Source organism: Chiloscyllium plagiosum, unplaced genomic scaffold (assembly GCF_037043375.1).
Source record: "Chiloscyllium plagiosum isolate Xiang-an unplaced genomic scaffold, Cpla_swu_hap1 HiC_scaffold_2, whole genome shotgun sequence".
NCBI lineage: Eukaryota > Metazoa > Chordata > Chondrichthyes > Orectolobiformes > Hemiscylliidae > Chiloscyllium > Chiloscyllium plagiosum.
Genome location: NW_028270140.1, coordinates 28,352,467 through 28,373,881, shown reverse-complemented (window position 1 = coordinate 28,373,881; position 21,415 = coordinate 28,352,467). Strand labels below are relative to the sequence as shown.

Genomic DNA, 21,415 nt, shown 5'->3' with positions numbered 1-21,415 from the left:
AATTGTACCGATTGGGTTTTGTTTTAGCTTCAGTAGCAACTTCCATCTCCTGTCGCATTACCAAGCTTAGCCTCTGGCAGCTAATGATGTAGTAATCAATAACCTACTAAGGGCACTGTCTGGACCCAACACACAGGTGGTCTAGCCAAACCTTGTGATCTGTTAATCAGTTATTGTGTACTATCTCAGTTCTTCTCTTTAACATATTGCATTTCCTAACTGCCAGTTTGGCAACTAATGCTTTGATTTCTTGCATATGTGCAATCATCAGCATATGGAAAAGATGCTGCTAATATGCTATAATTCAAGAGGTAAACAGCATTTGTGGCCATTCTTGCCATTACAAGCTGATATAATCTCAACATGATTTGCAAGATATCAGAACTATTAGCAATGAGATAAGTGAAGCTTCAAAAACAGACCTTCCCCTTTCTCCCCATTGTGTTCTTGCCTCAAATCACTGGATCCTCCCCCTCTCTGCTCCCCCTCTTCCTCCACCCGATTGGATCTTCACACCCCTCTCTCCCGTGGCATCCTTTTACCCTGCATTTCTAATGCATCCTCTTCCGGGCCCTGTCCCTAATGCATCCATTTCTGTTTACTCCCCTCCACTATCCCTTTGTCCACTTGTGCCTTACAAATATTCAAAAAAGCTGCTTCCATCATCTTTTCAGGAAAAGAATTCAAAGACGCTCAATGCCCAGAATAGATTTTGCATCATCCCTGTAATACATAGGTGAGAAGTTATTGTTAAACAGTACATCCCTAGTTCTAGATCTTTCCAAAATAGGAAGCATTCTTTCTCTGTCAACTCTGTCAAAACCCCTCATGATCATAAATGTTTCAATCAAGTCATTGCTTGCTCTGTAAACTCCAACAGATACAAGCCTATCTTGAACAACTTTATTCAAGACAATCCATCCTTTTTTATTATTATTTATATATCTGTGGGATGTGGGCGTTGCTGGCTGGCCAGCATTTATTACCCTACCCTAGTTGCCCTTGAGAAAGGGGTGGTGAGCTGCCTTCTTGAGTCGCTGTAGCCCACCTGCTGTGGGTTGACCCACAATGCTATTAGGGAGGGAATTCCAGGATTTTGACCCAGCGACAGTGAAGGAACAGTGATTTGTTTTTTTCCAAAGTCAAGATGGTGAGTGACTTGGAGGGGAATTTGATGGTGGCGATGTTCCCATGCATCTGCTGCCCTTGTCATTCTAGGTGGAAGTGGTCGTGGGGTTTGGAAGGTGCTGGCTAAGCATCTTTGGTCAATTTCTGCTGTGCATCTTGTAGATAGTGGAGGGAGTGGATGCTTGTGGATGTAGTGTCAATCAAACAGGCCGCTTTGTCCTGGAAGGTGTCAAGTCTCTTTAGTGTTGTTGGAGCTGCACTCATCCAGGCAAGTGGGGAGTATTCCACCACAATCCTGACTTGTTTGTAAATGGTGGACAGGCTTGAGGGAGTCAGGAGATGAGTTATTTGCCACAATATTCCTAGCCTCTCACTTGCTCTTATAGTCACTGTGTTTATGTGATGAGTCTGGTTTCTGGTCAATGATAACCCCCAGGATGTTGATAGTGTGGGATTCAGTGATAGTTACACCATTGAATGTCAAGGGGCAGTGGTTAGATTATCTCTTATTGGTAAAGGTCATAGCCTGGCCTTTGTGTGACACAAATGTGACTTGCTACTTGTCAGCCCAAGCCTGGACACTATCCAGACATTTATGCATTTGAACATTGACTGCTTCACCATCTGAGGAGTGGTAAATGGTGCTGGATGTGTGCATTCATCGGTGAACATCCCCACTTCCGACCTTATGATGCAGGGATGGTCATCAATGATGCAGCTGAAGATGGTTGGGCCTACCCTGAGGAACTCCTGCAAGAGATATGCTGGAGTTGGGATGACTGACCTCCAACAACCGCAACCATTTTCTTATGTGCCAGGTATGACTCCAAATAGTGGAGAGTTTGCCCCCTGATACCAATTGATTCCAGTTTAAGTGATTAAAAAACCAGTCTTTAAGAAAATTTGCTCTGGACTCCAACCCTTAAGTTTGCACAAGACCTCAGCTAGACTGAGAACCTTTACTGGGGAACCTTTACAGATTAAGTATACAACTTCAGTTCTGGTTTCTTATGCTAAGCAGCTGGTTCAGTTGTCAGTTATTGTAGTAAGAGGCTCAGGTCCAAGCTCGATGGGGCAAAATTGGTTGAGAAAGATTCTTCTTGATTGGTTCAACATTTTTCAATTAGAAAATGGCGGCCTGAACAAAGTCCTAATTAAATAACTGGATGTTTTTCAGGTAGGTATAGGGACTATGAAAGGAGCCAAGGTCACCTTGCAAGTTGACCAGGAAGCAATTCCATGATTCTGCAAGGTCCACCCATTGCCATTTGTCTGATGGGCAGAAGTAGAGGCAGAGATCAGAAAGTTGGAAAGCAAAGGAATCATCAAACTAGTCCAGTTTGCAGAATGGGCAGCACTGGTCATACTGATTGTGAAGCTGGACAGGTTGATTTGCCTTGGTGGGGATTTTAAGCAAATGGTAAATCGCTTTTCACATCTGGATAAATATGCAATCACTTGCATAGAGGATTTATGTGCAAAGCTGGCAGGAATGCTGTCCTTCATGAAATTGGAAATGAGTCATGTGTACTTGTGGTGAGATGATGATTCCCAGAAGTATACTACAATTAATATCCATAAGGGTTTTTACCAATATATGAGATTGCCATTTGGGGTATCATGAGCCTGTGCAGTTTTTCAGCAGTCCATGGAAAACATTTTACAAGATCTATCCCAGGTTGTCATTTATCTAGGTGATGTGCTACTAATAGGGATATCCAATAAAGAGCATGTAGATAACTTAGGCATAGTCCTTAGATGTTTCTCCCAGGTGGCCGTCTGTCTTAGCAGGAAATAAAATGTGTTCTAGGCCCCTCAAATGACCGACTTGGGCTACAAAGTCGACAGGACCTACTTCGGCTACAAAGTTGACAGGACTGAGTTACAACCATTGGAAGATAGAGTGAGGGTGAACAAGAGTGCCCTGTTCCACTTCTGTATCCAAGCTTAGGTCTTGCTTGGGCTTATGAATTATTATGGAAAGCTCATACATTATCTGGCTTCCATTCCAGCACCTTGCATCAACTCTTTCAAAAAAAAAGGGTCAGCTTTGTAAATGGTCACGTACCCAAGCCATAGCTTTCAGTGAAGTGAAGAAACAGCTCTCATCCTCTCAGGTGTTGGCACTCTATGATCCCAAACGAGATCTGGTAATGACATGCAATGCCTCCCTGTGTGGCATTATGGTAGTATCACCTCCTAGGTGGCCCAATGAATACAACAGCTCAATGACATACTAGACTTTGGTTAATGCAGAGTGTAAATACGCCCAGTTAGAGAAGGAAGGTTTGGCAATCATGTTTGGAGTCAGGAAGTTCGATCAATACCTTTATGGATGTAAATTTGTAATAATAACAGACCACAGACCCTCTACTTAAAAAGGACAAGGCAGTGCCGCTCATAGCTACAGGCCAAATTGAGCATTGGACTCTAATACTATCTGTGTATAATTGCATTGTCCGAGAATCCAAGTAGCTCATAGCCTCCTCCTGCTGGCAGATACACCATTGTGGAAAAGTCCTTGTGGTTTTGAATTTTCTGGACACACTTCCAGTCAAAGCTGACGATATCAGACTTTGGACACAGAAAGATCTGGTCCTGATGAAGTTGAAACAGCTGGTGGTGATGGGGGAAGCCAAAGAGCCACTACAACCAGAACTGAAACCTTTTTGGACCCAGAGAGACCAGATCACAGTAGAGGATGGCATGATACTATGGGGAGCAATAGTGATTGTCCCAAGCAAAGGTCACCACCAAATACTGGCTGACCTCCACCAGGGTGATGCAGAGGTGTCCAGAATGAAGATGTTGGTAAGATGTTACATCTGATGGCCAGGATTCGATGCAGACATAGCCATGTTAATGGAATAGTGCCCAGAGTGCTAACAAAGACAAATATTACTGTCAGCAGCTCCCCCACATTCATGGCAATGGCCAGGTTACACGTCGACTATGCAGGTCCTTTCATGCGCTCAATGTTTTTAGTCATTGTGGATGTCCACTCAAAGTAGCTGGACATGCACAGAGTTCAATCTTCAAACACTGCAATGAGGATAGAAAAACAACGCACATCTTTTGCAATACACTGACTCACGGAAGTGATGGCCATAGATAACGGGCCATCATTTCCCAATGAGGAATCTAAGTAACTCCTAAAGTTGAATGATATTCATCATATAACGACAAATCGATACCATCCATTATCCAATAATGTGACAGAAAGAGCGGTCCAATCTTTGAAGGCAGACTTAAAGAAATAGCCTACACCTTCACTAGATACCAAACTGTCCTGGCTCCTATTTAATTGTAGGATCACCCCCCCCCCCCCCCCCCCCACCGCATCCCCCCGGGGCCTGGGTTTGGGTAAGGTTAAAGTGATAACAGAAACATCAAGACTTCTATAATCAAGATAGACTGTTTAAATCAGGGGATGAAGTTTGGTGTAGGAACTACAGGAATGGCCCTGAAAGGGTAAGAGGCATGGTTGATGTGAGGTCAGATCCAGTGATGTATAAAGTTCCTGTAGGTACAAGGTTCCTGAACATGAACGTGTACCATATAAAAACTGCAAACTAGCAAACAGTGCTGCAGTCACAAGAGGCGAGTTACTGTGTATTATACACCACCCGTATCAGAGGCAGACCTGGAGGAACCTGACCTGATGCTAACATCAGGAGGATTTGCAAAAACAAACTGGGCTAAGTCCTTTGTCTTAAAGGGGGCTAGTTAGCGATTGTAACGAGAGAAGCCAGATGAGTTCCCTGATTTGGGCTGTTAATCTGGTCCAGGCAGGGAGCCCTGGCTGATAGATATGAACAGGTGTGTTAGAGGTTCTGTTCATTGTGAGGAAGCTGGATCAGTATTTAAGAGTGTCCATGTATAAATAAAGGCTAACTTGGTAACAAGATACTGGCCTCAGCAGCTTCCCTCTTCCTGCCTTTTATCCCCACTACAAATTGTTAAAATTTGGGGTCCCCTTCAAAACTGTACTTTTACTCTTCCATATTTAGTATTTCCCAAGTGAAACATGAGACCTTATTTAACTGTGTTACTGGCCTTTTACCTTCATTTAGCCTTCTAAGATTTGTCGGGTGTCACACTACCCAGTTATGAGTGTGATGTTTTCCAAAATAAGAAAGTTTTGTTCTTAGAAGGAGTGAAAAGTAACCTTGAACTGGAGGTGGGTAAGGTTACAATGGTCATCTGACTTCATGAATAGCTGTCACATTGTTCATTGACCAGAAATAGTCAGACAATTGATTGACACAGCATAAATTACTTGTCCCTAGAAATTGGGTACATCAACAGTTCCTCAGCGGTAGGCAGTAGTCCTCATCAGGCGGTCTTAAGGGAGCTGTCTTCCCCAGATGGAAGATGGACCAGAAGAAGAGGATTAAGACTTTGGCAAGAGCTCCTTTATACTTTGGTTTGAAAGCAGGGTGCACAATTTTAATGAGATAACGCACACTGTCTCAACAGCCTATGTGTCCTCTGGTATTTGTGAACCATTTCCAAATGTCACAACTGTATATTTATCTAATTAACCAATGTATTGTATCTAAACTGCTGCTTCTTAATAAACTCAAAAAAGAATGACCAGAAAATTGCTCTCAATTGTCAGAAATCCTATATTTGGCATCTATGATCATGAACCAACAAAATACCCCCAAAACACACTTGCTTATTTGCCCTCCACACTGCTTCTCTAGTTATAGGCTATTTCTTGCACATATTTACTGCTTATTAAGAACAAGCACTCCAAAGGAACAGTTCTCATCTATTCTATCCATTCTATGTATGTTGGTGGGTTTTCTCTCATTGGGCAGCTGTGATATTTTCCAAAGTATTTTGGGAACTCCAGGGGCAAATTATCTGCTGCCTCTGTGTATTTCAAGTGCTGTTTTCTGCTAGACTATTTCTGATTTTGGGCTTGTTGAATTGACCAATCAGTATCATCAGTATATTCTCATTCACACTTCTAATCTTGTCATAAAATAGCAAATCATTCCATTTCTTTTGATGTAGCGGTCTAAGGAAATGTCTGATTTTTATCTTAGTATAAATGTAACTAAAAAATTTTACATCATAATGTTTCCAATACCATTGCCATAACTTTCCTTGTCTATGTAACGCTGTATGGATTGTGACTCTGGTAATCTGACTCTTCTTGTTGTGATGTATTCTTGCACTTGTCCTATATTTTCCAATATCTTCTCTCGTGCACTCAGACCTCCAGAGAAGTTTTCTAGATAGCAATCGGTAGTTGAAATCCTGGGGGACTTTTATCTGGCTTTCTCTAGATACACCTGGATCAGTGATGAATTCCCCAAAGGTTTGTATAAATAAGATTGTCTAACATGCATTTGACTAGAAATTGAATCCAAGGCTGTCTAATCTGTAAGGCATAGGACAACAGAACATATTACATTTACCTCTAGAGCCATTGATGGAGGTATATATTTCCTTTACAAGACTTGAAGCTTTATGTAGGGCAAAATAATTAGTTTTCATCTCTTTGACTGGCTAATGTACAATTACTCTACTATTTTTGACCCCAGGAGGAAGCAGCCATTTTCTAAAGGCTTGAAGTTTTGCCAGTGATTAAAATAAATATATGTATGCAACTGACCCAGGAAAAGAGTTTTTGCATGACATTTTTAAGAATATCTGAGACTACAGAGCAATAAATGCCTTTAGCAATTTTTGCTTTTGTAAAAATGAGAATTTGTGAGTGAATGACAAATATTGTTAGCCTGACCTTCATTGACGAATGTTCATTTAATCATTAAGTTCTGGGGGTGGGCACTAATAAGTAGATGCGAGGAGTGGGTGAAATTTGGAATTAATGAGGCAGTTAGCTGGCTGCCCACTTTAAATTAGCCTAGTGTCGTTGTTCAAAGTAAATCTGTTGAAATAAGCTTTGGGACTACTGTCTTGGGAAACAACACCATTTTATCTTGGCGTATTAGTCTTAATTGTATGGCTATCTATGTATACTTTAATTACTGTGACTAAATAGCTGCATTTGATTAATGAACTATGTGTCTACTATTGACCCTGGAATGTTTAATTAATACCACAATTTGATTGATGGCATTGATGTTTTAGTAAATGTGTCCTAGATCTGAGTTTGCAAATCCAAAACCTAAACCTTAGGGCAGGCTGTAGATAGGGAAATAGCTTTTTTGGAAAAGCAGTAATTGGAGTAACTTGAAGTTACTAGAGGATTGAACTGTTTCATAATGTAAAACTGGGTTGGGAGAACATCCGCCATTCAAAACTGGAAACACAATGAAGATTTGGATGGAAGCATATCTGCCATGTTAGAAAGCTGCACACAGGTTTTCTGTTTAATTACTGGACTTGGATGTATGTTTTCACACCATAAGTGATATACTTTCCTAGTTAATGCGACAAAAGGTGTGAAGAAATTGAGTGAAACCAGAGGCATATGCTATGTCCTGCTTTCTTCTGCTGTCCATTTCCAAAGGAGAATACATTGAAAAGTAAAAAGGACTATAACTAATTACACGGAGACATTAATTAATCTGCAAACGAGGCAGATAATTGGCTCATGAATTTCAGCAGCATGAGGTTTAAGGTATTACATTTTGCTAAGAAAAATAAGGAGGTCACAAATTGCTTGGGGACAGAATTTGCCTTTCAAGATGGTGATCCAGTGTCTGGTGTGAGTCTAGGTCTCAGATGCACTTAGGAAGGTGATGGGATTTCAATTTTAAAATTACTGTTGGGATTTCCACTATCAATTTTACAGGTGGCAGCTCATGAATAAGCTGTGGCTGTGTTTGTTGCCCTGTTCAGGACAACCAACTGCCCTCTTCAGAGGGCATTATTGGTAATGCCTCTATTATTATTAAAAGCAGTTGTTAATGCTGAAGCATGCAGAAACGTAGAAGCATGAGCGAAGCTAAAAAACTTTCACACTATGTCTACGGAAAAACCTCTGGCTTAATCAAGTGGCTCTTTTCCTTGTCCAGTGCCTCTCTTTGAATGAAACAATTACCCTCATTCCCATTTTGACTGCTATTGGGAGGCCACGTGTATTCAGTTAAATCGCCTCACCTGGCAGGGGGCAATCTGACCCAGCTCCCTATAATTTTACTGCCACCCCTACCCTATTGTGAACTTGCTCAGAAGCAAGAGTATCTGGTAGTAAAACATATATATTGGTAAAGGTAGTAACAATGAAGTGAGCATTAGCATTTTCCAGAGATTTCAAAAAGTTGCAGTTATGCCAAACCTATATGCAGCGTTGATAAAATCACATTTGGAGTAGTCTGTACAATTCTAGTTTCCTAATTATAAAAAGGGTAAAGGAGTTGGAGATGAAGCGGAAGCTATTTACAAGGTTAATACACCACAGGAAAGAATGAATAGGCTGGGTCTTTTTTTCTCTGTTATGGGGAAGAGCAAAATGCAGGGCCATCAATGAAAGACACTCATCAAGAAATCCAATGGAGGAATTCATAAATTTTCAAACCAGCGATTTGCAACAATGTGCAATTCGTGACCATGGGGTATGTTTGAAGTAATGTGAAATGTAAACATTGGAGAGAGAGGAAAGAATTGGAAGCTACTTTGTTATATTTAGGTCATCCCCCATTCAGTTTTCTGTCCCTCATGTAGTTTATTGCTGTGTGCAGAGAAATACTGACTTTCCAGTACAGATCACCACTTGGTGGGATACCGTTGCTATGCAGTGCAAAGTCTGTAACTGCCTTTTCTCTCATTCTGTATCTCCAATTTCCAACAAATTACCAGAAATGACCATAAGATAGGCCATTTAGCCCATCAAGTCTGCTCTGCCACTTGATTATGGCTAATATGTTTCTCAACACCATTCTCTTGACTTCTCCCCAAAGTTCTGATCCCCTTATTAATCAAGAATCTATCTATTTCTGTTTTAAATGCACTTAATATCTTGGCTTCTGTGGTAATGAGTTTCACAGATTCACCACTCTCATGCTGAAAAAAATGCCTCCTCAGTTCAGTTCTGAAGGGTCATCCCTTCACTTTGAGGTTGTGCCCTTGGTCCTAGTTACCCCCACTAGTGGAAACATCATCTCCACATCTATCCAGCTCTCTCAGTATTCTGTAAGGTTCAATGAGATCCCTCCTCATCCTTCTAAGCTCCATCCAGTACAGACCCTGAGTCCTCAACTGCTTCTATGTAACAAGCCCTTTGTCCCCTGGATCATTCTGGTAAACCTCCTCTGGATTCCTCTAGTGCCAGCATGTCCTTAGATATCTGCTCATGATATACAATATCACAAAGGATTCATTGACAAGTACAGTAATGATGAGGTGGAATTTATTTTTCAGAGGACTATTCATCTTTGGCGTCTTTACCCCATGGAACAGTAGAGGCCAGGTTTGACATGGGAGTTGAGGGTTATGAGTTGCTGGCCAAAACAATTGAGTTAAGGCCCTGACCAGTTCAACTGCTGTCTTGTTCAATATTGATGCAGGCTTGATGGGCCAAATGGTCTACTCATTGTTTATATTCGATTATTAGGGTGCATCATTTATCACTATTTTAAAATTATTTATGAAAATTGTTTAAACAGAATTGACTTCAAAGGCAAATGCAAGAAACTTATTGTTGGTAGTTTAGTTCATTCAGTAATAGAATTTTTGATGATGTCAAATAATAGTTCAAGCACATCTTAAAGCAACACTACTGTATTATAGTTTCCAGAATTTCAAAATAATTGTGTTTTTAGACACAATTACAGGGGCTGACTTTGCATTTTCTTCAGATTTCCATATGCTGCAGAATAATACATTGTCGATCAATGTATTCACTCTGTAGTGCAATAGAAAGTGGTGCAGCATTTAGGATACTTAGGCATACTTGCACAAATGATATACTTCTTGAGTAAAAATAGAAATAATGATGAAAATCTGCAGCCCTGACAGCATCTGTAGGAAGTAAGAGTTAATGTTTTGAGTCGGTGACTTTGTCAATACAATTCTTAACTCCTCCTTACCAATCTAACAAGTGCCCTTAATTTCTGAGATGTTGGAAATTCAACATGATCCTCATTTCTATTGGTTACTATCACAGCAGCTTTACCATTCATTTCTACTAAATGGTTATTGAACTAATGAAAACAGCAGGGTGATAGGTGCTTGGCAAGTGAAATAAAAATCACTGTGGTGTATGATTAAGCTGCAGCCTTGGGCACAGAGCAGCCCTCAGGGCTCAAGCTTGCAGGCTCTGAATTCTGCAGTGAGAAATGTGAACAGTATACTGTCCAACTGTTTTTTTCTAAAAGCAAACTCAGTTAATTAAAGCCACCAGAACAAATAGTCTGATGCAATTCTATTTTTGACTCAGTTGTGTTTTGCATGATAAGTTTTCTTTAAGAAGCCTGTGCATCAACTATTTAAGATACATTCAGAAACTGACCATGTGGAATTTAACTCATTTAACAGATACATCTGTGTAATCTGAGTGAAATGTATTTGAATTAAGCAGTTAGATACAAGGTGGATGTTTACCTCTTGATTTATTTTAATATTTCAATTGTTGAATGATCTGATTTATCTAGTACTCTTTTTGGCTTTGCTTTATTGAGTACAATGGATACAGTCTGTTATGATCCCAGCTGATAGTAATGCTGGTCATTAAATCTGAGTGAAATCTATAAGCCATGAGTTTTATTTTTGCTGTTTGTTAACTATGGTATCTGGTCATTGAACATGCTCACAAGATATTGTCAAGGTATTTTTAACAAAAGATCATGAAATGTTAATTTACAAATGCTAAACATTAACTATGTTACGGTACAGAAGAAGCATTTGAAATGAATTCATTACAAATGTCATGAAGAAAGATTTAATCCATTTATCCCCAATAACAACCTTTCAGATGCTTACACCTCAGTAAAGAGTCTCCTATTTAAAGCTCCTTGTTTGTTTGGTAACTACTGTTTTGGTAAATTTCTGCAATCACTCTGCTATTTTCTATCTGTTCCTGAGACCCTTAATGAAGCTGACACCTCCTTAAACCATCTCTTCCATTGCCTTCTGCTAATGTAGATTTTCTATTGCTGACCTTCAAACTACTTCTTTTCAACCCAGACAGTTTTAGAGACTGCTAAACTAATAGCACTCTGTTGCTACAGGCTTTCCCTCTTCCTGAAACCTGCACATACTGCTTTTCTTCTTCCAGATGGTTCTGACTTTGTGTTACATGATTCCTGTTATTAGACAAGCAGTTTTTCTTACAACATTTTTCTAATGCGCAAACTGTTTATCTCAAGTGTTCAACCACATTAGTAAATTGCATGAAATCAGACTAGCTATAGACATGCCAGCACCACTCACTCTGTTTGTCCTCCCTTTCGTATCACTCAGTATAGAAATATAATTCAAACCTAAAGCTAGTCATCATTCCTGTACTTTATTTGGAAACATAGATTCAAATAATATAATGAATCTTCATCATAACTGAGTATGTCTCACATTCATGAAATATTGCTTCCTATGGTAATGAAAAAGTTATGTGCCAGAAATTTATGCTTTACAAAAATTCCAAAATACAACTTGCTCACTATTAGACTAAAGGCACTCTGAATGATGCCTTTCAAACCAGCCTGTTATATTTTGCTAAACCGGTTTACTGTGAACATATGTTTTTGTTTCTTAACTACTGTAATTTTAAACATATCATTTAATTTCACAAAAAAGTTACAAGATTAATTTTGTGTTAGCTTTATTGGACTTAATGTGTATATTGTACCACCACTGCTCATGCTGTATGAACTATCTTGGGGATCTACAGAGTCTAATGTAAGAGGAAGACTACCTGATAGTCTATTATCATAAAAGCCACTTTTCATAAATACAGTGCAGTTTAATAATATTTTCTAATTAACCTGATCAGAAATTGTATTACACAGCTGCAGAGCAGATGGGACTTGAATCCAGGTCTTCTGGTTCAGAGGTAGGGACATTGCTACTGTGCCAAAAGAACCCGACAGTGTAGTATATTGCATGATATCAAGTATGCACAAGTCACATTGACATAATAGAAATATTTTTTGAAGATTGTTGAAAGCCCAGATTGTAGGTGATTATCTTTTGAGAGTCTAAGCTGTTTTACCCCCTTCCAACCACAACCCTCCTTCAAAATAAGAGGAGTTATTTGATTTCTTATTGCATTAAGTGCTGCCCAGAATGCTTTTTCTGCTGTTACCTGGCATTTTTATGTCTTATGTTGTTCAATCCCCATTGTGACTTCTTTTCAGTCTTCTCTCCCATTCACTTGCTTGCTTTCTTGCATCCAAGTAGTATTCATTGAATTGTCTTTCTTTTTTAAAGTGAGAGTTCTCCACTTAATTGAAATACTTAATTTCAAATTGTTAGAACACCACATAATGGAATCGGTATGTATGGTAAAGAAAATGGCTTTGTTCAAAAGGAAACCAATTGAGAAAAAAAAACTGATTTTCCAAATAAGACCAACTTAAAACATCTTGCGGGTCAGAGGTGAAAATAAAGTAAATCTGAGCATAACTACTCAAAGTAATTGAAGCAAACGCAATATACCCTGCTTACACTATCCAATATTAGTACATTTTGTCCTGAATTTTTCTTTTCCCATGTTAGAATGGAATGGAAACAGGACAACAAAACAAAATAGCCAACTTGCAGCGAGGTCAGAAATCTCACCTCCATTTTCACCCTCTGCTGTTTCCACAAGAGTAGAGATAGAAGTGGACTTCTGAATTAATCTACTTCTGTTATCGAGACAACTTAGATTATTGTGGGCCTATTAAGATCCAATCCAGTCTAAGTTTCTCAATCTCTGATAAGGTGGCTATAGCCCAACAGTTGACTGGAATGCGACCAGCTCATTATGGAAGGACAAGGTTGGGCTGTGTGCTTTTGAGAAAATGCAATGTAAAGTCACACTGATGAGGCTAAACATAACGAAGAGGTCCTTTCTAATTGTATAAAAATTAACTGATTTTAGAAATGTATCACCAGCTTTTACAGCTTCCAGACTACCCACGCCATCTGAATCACACAAAATTTGAACTTTTGGAAATTTTCTCCAAAAACAAATGATAACTGCAACCATGTTTATTGATTTGGGCCAGACCATGGTCCATTTTCCTGGTGATATGCCCTCCATTTCTGCTAACCCAGCCTGTAATTAGACCAGACACCATCTTTGGAATCATTAAAGCTGTGAATCCAGGAAAATCGCACTTCTCATAGACTGGTAATGGAGGCAGGTTTGCAAGGCAGAATTGACAGTCATGAAAGATAAAATCTGGTTCACCTATCTTTGTAAGAAAAGTGAGTATAGTGGCAAGTGAACAAAAGGCTGACTCCATTTAAGAGCGCATGGCATAATGTCACGTTCTCTGACAATGGGTGCATGTGCAGATGTAATTGCAAACTATTAAAATGAATGTCTTTGGTTTAGTTATAACTCATCAGTTACAGAGCACTATGAAAACAATTCCTAGAGCTACATTGAATTGCGTACGCAGTTGGAAAGAAATATATGGGCTTCTGGGAGCCATATGTTTTGGTTAGTTTTTCCCCTCCTTGTAATACTGAACTGTTCTATCGGGGGAATTTCTACAAAGAGGAGGCAAAACTGCAAAAATACAGATTTGTTTTGAGTATGGCCTTGTATTATAAATGAGATTTGAATCAGTTTTGGGCTGAAGTAAACCACTGCAGAGACCGGGTCTGTACTGGGACTAATTTGAAGGCACAAAAGTGCAAACAGCAGATTTGCTGCCACATCAGTTTGATTCCATTTGCCATACAAGCTCTTATACTGTTTGCACAAAATGAGGGAAGAAAATGGGAGAAGTCGAGTTTTATTTGCTTAACGGTTACTTCAAATGGGCACCACTTTGAGTCAGAAATGTTAACCGAGCAATTCAATCAACAGTGTAAATTGAACAATGGAGCATGGTTAAAGAAGGATGTGCTGAAAGCAAGGTATCAATACAATAATGAATTTATACTCTCCAATCTGATCTACACCATTGCAATCCAGTTGCCAACACAAATGTTAAAAATAATCTGTTAAGTTCATATCAAAATAAAGATAAAAAGTTTGAGCTATAATATTCATTTGTTTTGACAAGGCTGTCTTTTTTGATCTCAACAGTATTTTGTAAACAATTAGTAAATTTTCTGTTAGATTTGGAAGTATGCTTGTGAGCATACCTGATGATCTTCTATGAGGATTTGCATCACACTTTACAATCAAGAGTAATTGAAAATGAATGATAGTGAACATAGCTGCAAAACTATTTGCTTGTATTTATTTCAGCTGAATAAAATGAAAGATTTATATGAGAAGATAACTGAGCAATGTGAAGCTTACAAGGAATTAATCTGGTCACAAAACGAAAATCGTGAGGTAGGAATTTCATTGATCTGTTCAGTTTTTAAAAATACATGTATTTAATCCATTATATATTTGCTTGGCTGTTGTGTCTGGCTTAATTTAGAAATTATGATTTCCACGTCATTAGTTTGATATGAAAGAAAGTCAAGTTATGTTTTGGAAAACATTTACATATTAATTATACCTTTTTAAAGCATGTGATTTTGCAGGTGGGTTTATGTATGACAAATTTGCAGCAATATATTTATTTTGAGTTGCAATAGCAATTTTGAACTGGCAGAAGTAGGAAGTCAAATGTGTTTTGAATTGTAGCCAGCACTTCAGTCTCTGATGATAGCTATGGATGTATTGTCAATAGCTTACAATTAAGGTGCTGTGCACCCACAGAATCCATTAGGACACAAACAGGATTCAGCCAAAAATACTGCACATCACACTTATTAGCCTTAATGTTTTGATTCACACCCACAAATGATTTTCGGTCTTTGGATAAATGATGCCAAAGGCTACATTAGCAATTTAGTTGAATCCAATATTTATTATTAAAATCAGCAAGTGCTGGAAATACTCAGCAGGTTTGGCACTATATTTGGAGAGAGAAACCAAATTAAGGTTTCAACTCAAATATGACTCTTCAGAACTAAAGGAAGGTGGAATATGTGATTTGTTTTATGCCATTGAATGTAGGAAGAAAGAACAAATTGGAGTATCTGTCATAGGGTACGAGGTAGAAAGATTAAATGACTAATGTGTCATGGAACAAAGGGTAAAGCAAATGATAATGGCTGTAGCAAAGAAACAAATGTTGTTAGCTCGGTAGGCTAGATGTCTAGCATGTACCTCAGTCATATACAATCAGGACCCAAAACCTAGGACTCTGGGGCTTTGGGATGCTTGGGTAAACAGTCCAGACCATAGCCGGTACCCATGATTTCAGTCCATGCTCTTAAATCAACAGGTTTCTCTCTGATGATTTCATTATTTGAGAGAGAGTAATTTTTAACTATTGGGTTATCAGCTTTTTTGGAAACTACTGTAACGCACAATTTCTGAAATGTAAATTTTAGACAACATACAAATCAGAATGTTGAATTTTTCATTATGTATGGGTCATACTGTAGATTATTATAAAACCTTCATATTAGAATAGTGATTTAGTTATGTCAAAAAGTATATTGGAGGCCATTATAGTTCTTCACATATCTTGTTTCATTGTAAATATCTCATTTCCAAGCAGCATTAAAAAGTGTTTGGAAATCCAAGTATTTTTTACACCTGCCTCCAACTTTACCAAGGTATGCTTGTTCTTTTCTGAGTTCGTTTACTCATTCAGGTAAAAGTACTGAAGTTAGTAACGCGTAAAATGGCTTTGGTATCTTCGAGAAGAATTAGTGAGCTGAAGGGACTGGTAATTAAATTGCCCTTGATTAAGTTGTGTACCAAGTTTCTCTTGAAGTGTTTTTTTTAAAATTTCACTAGCATTAATAAATTCTCACAGTCCTCTTCCTGTAGATTTTCAGTTAGAACACCAATTTTGTGTTGGCTTTGCCAATGAAGATGAAATGTTGAAATTGGAACAGTAAAATTTTGCTTGTTATTACTAAGTGATAAAGGCACTTGGAAGATCTTTGATTTTAATTAACATGGACTCTTGTTCTTCAGAAAGTTCATGAAGACCTGACATCTGCTAATAAAAAGTTAAATCATTGGCGTAGTGAATGTTCTGAGAAAGATGCACTGATTGATGCTATGAGCGTGGAGCTACAAAATTTGAAACATAGCTTTCAGAGAGAAAGAAATTCCGTTGCTGAGGCTAAAAATGAAATTCAGAAACTTGCAAGGGCTCATCAAAAGGATACAGAGGTATTGTGATGAATTGCAAGATATTTTCAGTATTTGTTAATGGTTGGATGTATGAATAATCATTGCACATTGTCCATGTTATTTCTGATTATTGTTGCTTTGGCAGCTCTTGCACTTGATTTAGGTTTTGTAATGAGAATACTACATCATTCACTTATGTAATTATTGCTGTTTAGCTTTTGTTATAGATAACAGGCCTGATACAAATACTTTATTGTAATGAAACTGTTAACTGCCTCTGAATTTAGCAGTGAGAATGCAAACATTTTGATAATTTGTTATTAAAGTACTGTTTATTATCTCTTTATAAACTTGTAATAACATTATATTCATTAATATATTATTGTGAATACATCATAAATGTCATAAACAAAAACTAATATTATTACCTTCATTTAGTTAACTGTTAGTTACAGGAAATAATTTCACTCAAATGAGAGTTCTCGTGGTGATTGAACACCTTAAGTTTTACTCTTAGAAATCATGATTTTAGCTTAAACATTCAAGCAAGGTTTTAATTTGTAATTACTCATGCACCAAGTTTTCTATGATGCTTTATTCACTTGTGAGCCCCATGAATTATTTACAATTTCCATCAAATTCTATTGCCCCTACCCACCAACTCCCAAGTTGTTTTAATCAAAGATGTCAATCTCCAACAAGATTCCTTGCTGTACTGGAGGGCACGTAGGATGCATGAGCTGCCTTATCTCCTTGAAAAGCAAATACATATTGGGATCGCAAATTCTTATGACAGTAGTGAAGACCAATCAAGGAAAAGTCGATTCTACTGCAAACTCTCCAGGACATGAGTGGTCACAATCCCTTGAAAGGGAAGACAAAAAAAATCCCCAATTCATCTCCTATGTTGCATTCTGATTCAGGAATTATTTGAGTAGTTGAAAAGAAGGGAAAAGAACACCCCAAGGATGAGACTGGGAGACAAGGAAAGGAGGACTGACCCTATCATTCCGTGGGAAGCAATTTGTCTTTCTTTAGGTGGTGGTATCACTTCTATACCTGCTTCAGGATAAAGCAGATTGCTGCAGACAGTGAGATCTTGGGATCTCCAACAGAAAGTAGGCTCACACAATTGCCAACTTTTGAGTAAAATTAAAGATTTTGAGGGAATTAGACCCACTTGGACAAATGAATCAGTAGTGGGATCATTTGAAAATTGTTGCATAATAGGCTAAACTGTAGACTTAGATGAATGTCCAACAGTAGTATTAGGCATTTTCTCCACAAGATCTGTGTTGGTTGTAGGAAGGACAGCTGGTATTAGAAGTTCTTCAGATACTTGTTTGGTAGTCAACACTGTGATCTGGTGCTTCTGTAATCTCTTAAAATGTGGTATGGCATTTGCACAATAATCCAATGTAGTATGTTTACTTTCTTTTGTTGCACATCACTGTTACATGAACCCCTATCTGTTGCTTAACAATACTATGCAGGGGGAAAAAAACACATTTTTTTAGGGCTCCCCTTGAAATTTTGCTGATTTTTAAAAGGTTTTGGAGGCTACTTTATTCTCACTAGCTCATTTATTAGCTGATGCTATCACTTGGTAAAAATATATTGTGTTGACATTTGGAGTATATGAAATTGCATGCAATCTATTATGAATCACCAATACCCTCAGTTATCAACTTTGCATTAAAATCACAATGCAGAAGGAAAATTTTAAGTCCCTAACCATAATATTTAAATTGATACAAGATAATGAGCATAGTTTGATGTTACATCTGTGGGAGGTGTCGTGAAGTCCAGTACACTGATTTTACCTTTACTCGAACTGTGTTGAGTCACTTATGAAAATGGCTAACTGCCTCTCTTTTGTGCTGTTAATAATGAGAGATGTTCATCAGGTTGCTTTAATAAAATCAAAATGGTATGCTTCTTACAAAACAAAACTTATTCTTAATATAAATAATGAACATTGGATGATATCTAAGCTTGGAATTGAAACTAATTGCCTGAAATGCAAATACACACATACCTGTGCACAAATGTAAATGTTAAAAATCACACAACATCAGGTTATAGTCCAACAGGTTTATTTGGAAGCACTATCTTTTAGAGCACTGCTCCTTCAGGTGGTTGTGGAGTATAAGGGTGGCACTGTGGCACAGTGGTTAACACTGCTGCCTCACTGCGCCATAAACCCAGGTTCAATTCCCAACTCAGGCGACTGACTGTGTGGAGTTTGCACATTCTCCCCGTGTCTGCGTGGGTTTCCTCTGGGTGCTCCGGTTTCCTCCCACAGTCCAAAGATGTGCAGGTCAGGTGAATTGGCCATGCTAAATTGCCCGTAGTGTTAGGTAAAGAGGTAAATGTAGGGGAATGGGTGGTTTGCGGGTCTGTGTGGACTTGTTGGGCCGAAGGGCCTGTTTCCACGCTGTAAGTAATCTAATCTAATCTAATAAAATCATAAGACACAGTATTTACAGCAAAAATTTACAGTGTGATACAATTGAAATTATATATTGAAGAAAACTCTGATTGTTTGTTAAGTGTCTCATCTTTTAGAATGACCATGTTGGTTTCAGTTCTTTCAAATGTAAATTCCAGAACTTTTTTAAAAAATGTTTCATTCTCAAGTGAACTTTAACAATAGGTGTCATGTCAGCTCAGATAATGCATTGAAGGGGTGAGGTGCCCTGTGTGAGGCTGTCTGTGCCCCAGTGTTCAAACTGATTCTATTTCTAAAAAGGGATTTATAGATTCATGCAGTTTTTGAGCAAAATAAAATGTAATTATGCAAGTACAAATTTACCCTAAAAATTTATATGTGTGTGGGGGGGTGGGGTATGAGTGTCTGTGAGACAGTATGTGTATGAGTGTGAGTGTAAAGGGATAGCAGTCTGTGAGAGGGTGTGTATGTCTGAGTGTATGAGAGAGAGCTTGTGTATGAGAGAGGATCTGCATGAATGTGTGTGTAGTGCAGTGGGGTCACCTGTAGTGTGACATGAACCCGAGGTCCCGGTTGATGCCTTCCCCATGTGTACCGAAATTGGCCATCAGCCTCTGCTCGGCCACTTTGCGTTGTTGTCTGTCCCAAATTCCATCTTGGAGTATGGTCACCTGAAGGTCTGAGTTCGAATGTCCCGGACTGCTGAAGTGTTCTCCATTTGGGAGGGAACACTCCTGTCTGTTGATTGTTGTGAGGTGTCCATTCATCCGTTGCTGTAGCCTCTGCTTGGTCTCGCCAATGTATCATGCTTCAGGGCACCTTTGCCTGCAGTGTATGAGATAGACAATGTTGCCCGAGTCTCATGACTACCTGCCGCGTACACGGTAGGTGGTGTCCCATTTGTAATGGTGGTATCCGTGTCGACACTCTGACATCTTGCAGCATCCGCCATGACAGGTTGTATGGTGTTGTCCTGAAGGCCGGGCATTTGCTGTGAACAACGATCAGTTTGAGATTTGGTGGTTGTTTAAAGGCGAGAAGTGGAGGTGTGGGAAAGGTCTTGGCGAGGTGCTCATCCTCATTGATAATGTGTTGCAGGCAGCGAAAAACATGGTGTAGTTTTTCGGCTCCTGGGAAATACTGGACAATGAAGGGTACACTGTCGGTTGCAGTTCGTGTCTGTCTCCTGAGGAGGTCATTACGAAATATGCTGTGGCATATCGAAACTGGTGGTCGATGAGTTGAGCATCGTATGCTATTCTAATGAGGGCATTCTTGTTCTTCCAAGTGCCATTCATGTTCCTCCTCATCTGAACAGATCCCTTGCGTAGGGCTTGTCTGTGGGGGATGGCTGTTTTAATATGTTTTGGGTGGAAGGAGCATTGTGAAGTTAGAAGAAGGTGCTGAGGTGCCCATCTTTGATGGAGATGCATGTGTACAAGAATGAGACAGAAACTGGAGAGTAGTCCATGGTGAGTTTGATGGTGGGATGAAACTCATTGATATCACTGTGTAGCTGTTTCAGTGACTCCTCGCCATGGGTCCAGAGGAAGAAAGTGTCATCAATATGCCTGTTGTATAGTGTTGGTTAGAGACCCTGCATAGAGAAGAAGTCTTGTTCGAACCTGTGCATGAAAATGTTACCATATTGGGGTGAAGGTTTGGTCTGTTCTATGAGTCTGGATGAAGAACTGGTTGTCAAAGGTGAAAACGTTGTGGTCGAGGATAAAGTGGATGAGTTGTAGCACGATGTTCAGAGATTGGGTGTTGTTGATGTTGAATACCGCAATGTCGTCATTGTGGGGGTTGCTGGTGCAGAGTGCTGAAATGTCTATTGTGACGGTCCATGGGTGCTGAGTTTCTGTAAGAAATCTGTAGTGTCACGACAGAAGCTGGGGTCCCCTGTACAATGGGTTTCAAGATGCCTTCGACATAGCTAGAGAGGTTCTCACAAAGGGTCACATTGCCTGATATGATGGGATGTCCTGTTGTGTTGGCTTTGTGTATCTTTGGAAGGCAGTAGAAGTCGCCTACACGAGAAGTACATGGGATGGGGGCACAGTGGGAACTCTGAAGGACTGGATCCAAAGTCCTGATCACTGTATTTTGTTCATGGATGTGCTCTTTGGCTGGATCAGCTGGTAGTTGCCTGTTGTTTTCCTGGTTGTTCAGTTGTTGGTACACTTCCTTGCAATAATCTGTTCTATTCTGAATGATGATGGCTCCTCCTTTATCTGCTGGTTTGATGACAATATGGTGATTGGCTTTGAGAGCATGGATGGTGTTGCACTGTGATCGGGTGATATTTTGCTCTACCTTGAGGTTGATGAATCTGGCATTTATACATTTCTTGATGGTTTGAGCGTACATGTTAAGCCCAGGGCATCGGCCCTCCGGTGGGGTCTACATGGACTCCTTTGGTCGCCCCCCACTACGGATCCCTGTGATGACTGTTACGGTTCCTCAGTGGGCTCATTGGGTGGTTGTGGAGTATATGATCGTAAGACACAGAATGTACAGCAAAAGTTTACAGTATAATGAAACTGAAATTATATATTGAAAAAGACCCGGATTGTCTGTTAAGTCTCTCATCTTTTAGAGTG

At 39.2% G+C, this 21,415-nt stretch overlaps 1 protein-coding gene across 8 annotated transcripts in view; it reads left to right on the top strand.

Annotated features, from left to right (window-relative positions):
- Nucleotides 1-21,415, top strand: part of ccdc171 (coiled-coil domain containing 171) — a 265,898-nt gene that overhangs the window by 92,569 nt on the left and 151,914 nt on the right. For 5 of the 8 annotated variants that reach the window (XM_043717514.2, XM_043717497.2, XM_043717507.2 and 2 more), the window contains exons 12-13: nucleotides 14,459-14,548; nucleotides 16,199-16,399. The exons of the other annotated variants lie outside the window; for them this stretch is intronic. In XM_043717514.2, the coding sequence (XP_043573449.2) occupies nucleotides 14,459-14,548; nucleotides 16,199-16,399 (291 nt within the window). The remainder of the gene's footprint in view (nucleotides 1-14,458; nucleotides 14,549-16,198; nucleotides 16,400-21,415) is intronic. 8 annotated transcript variants of the gene reach the window in all.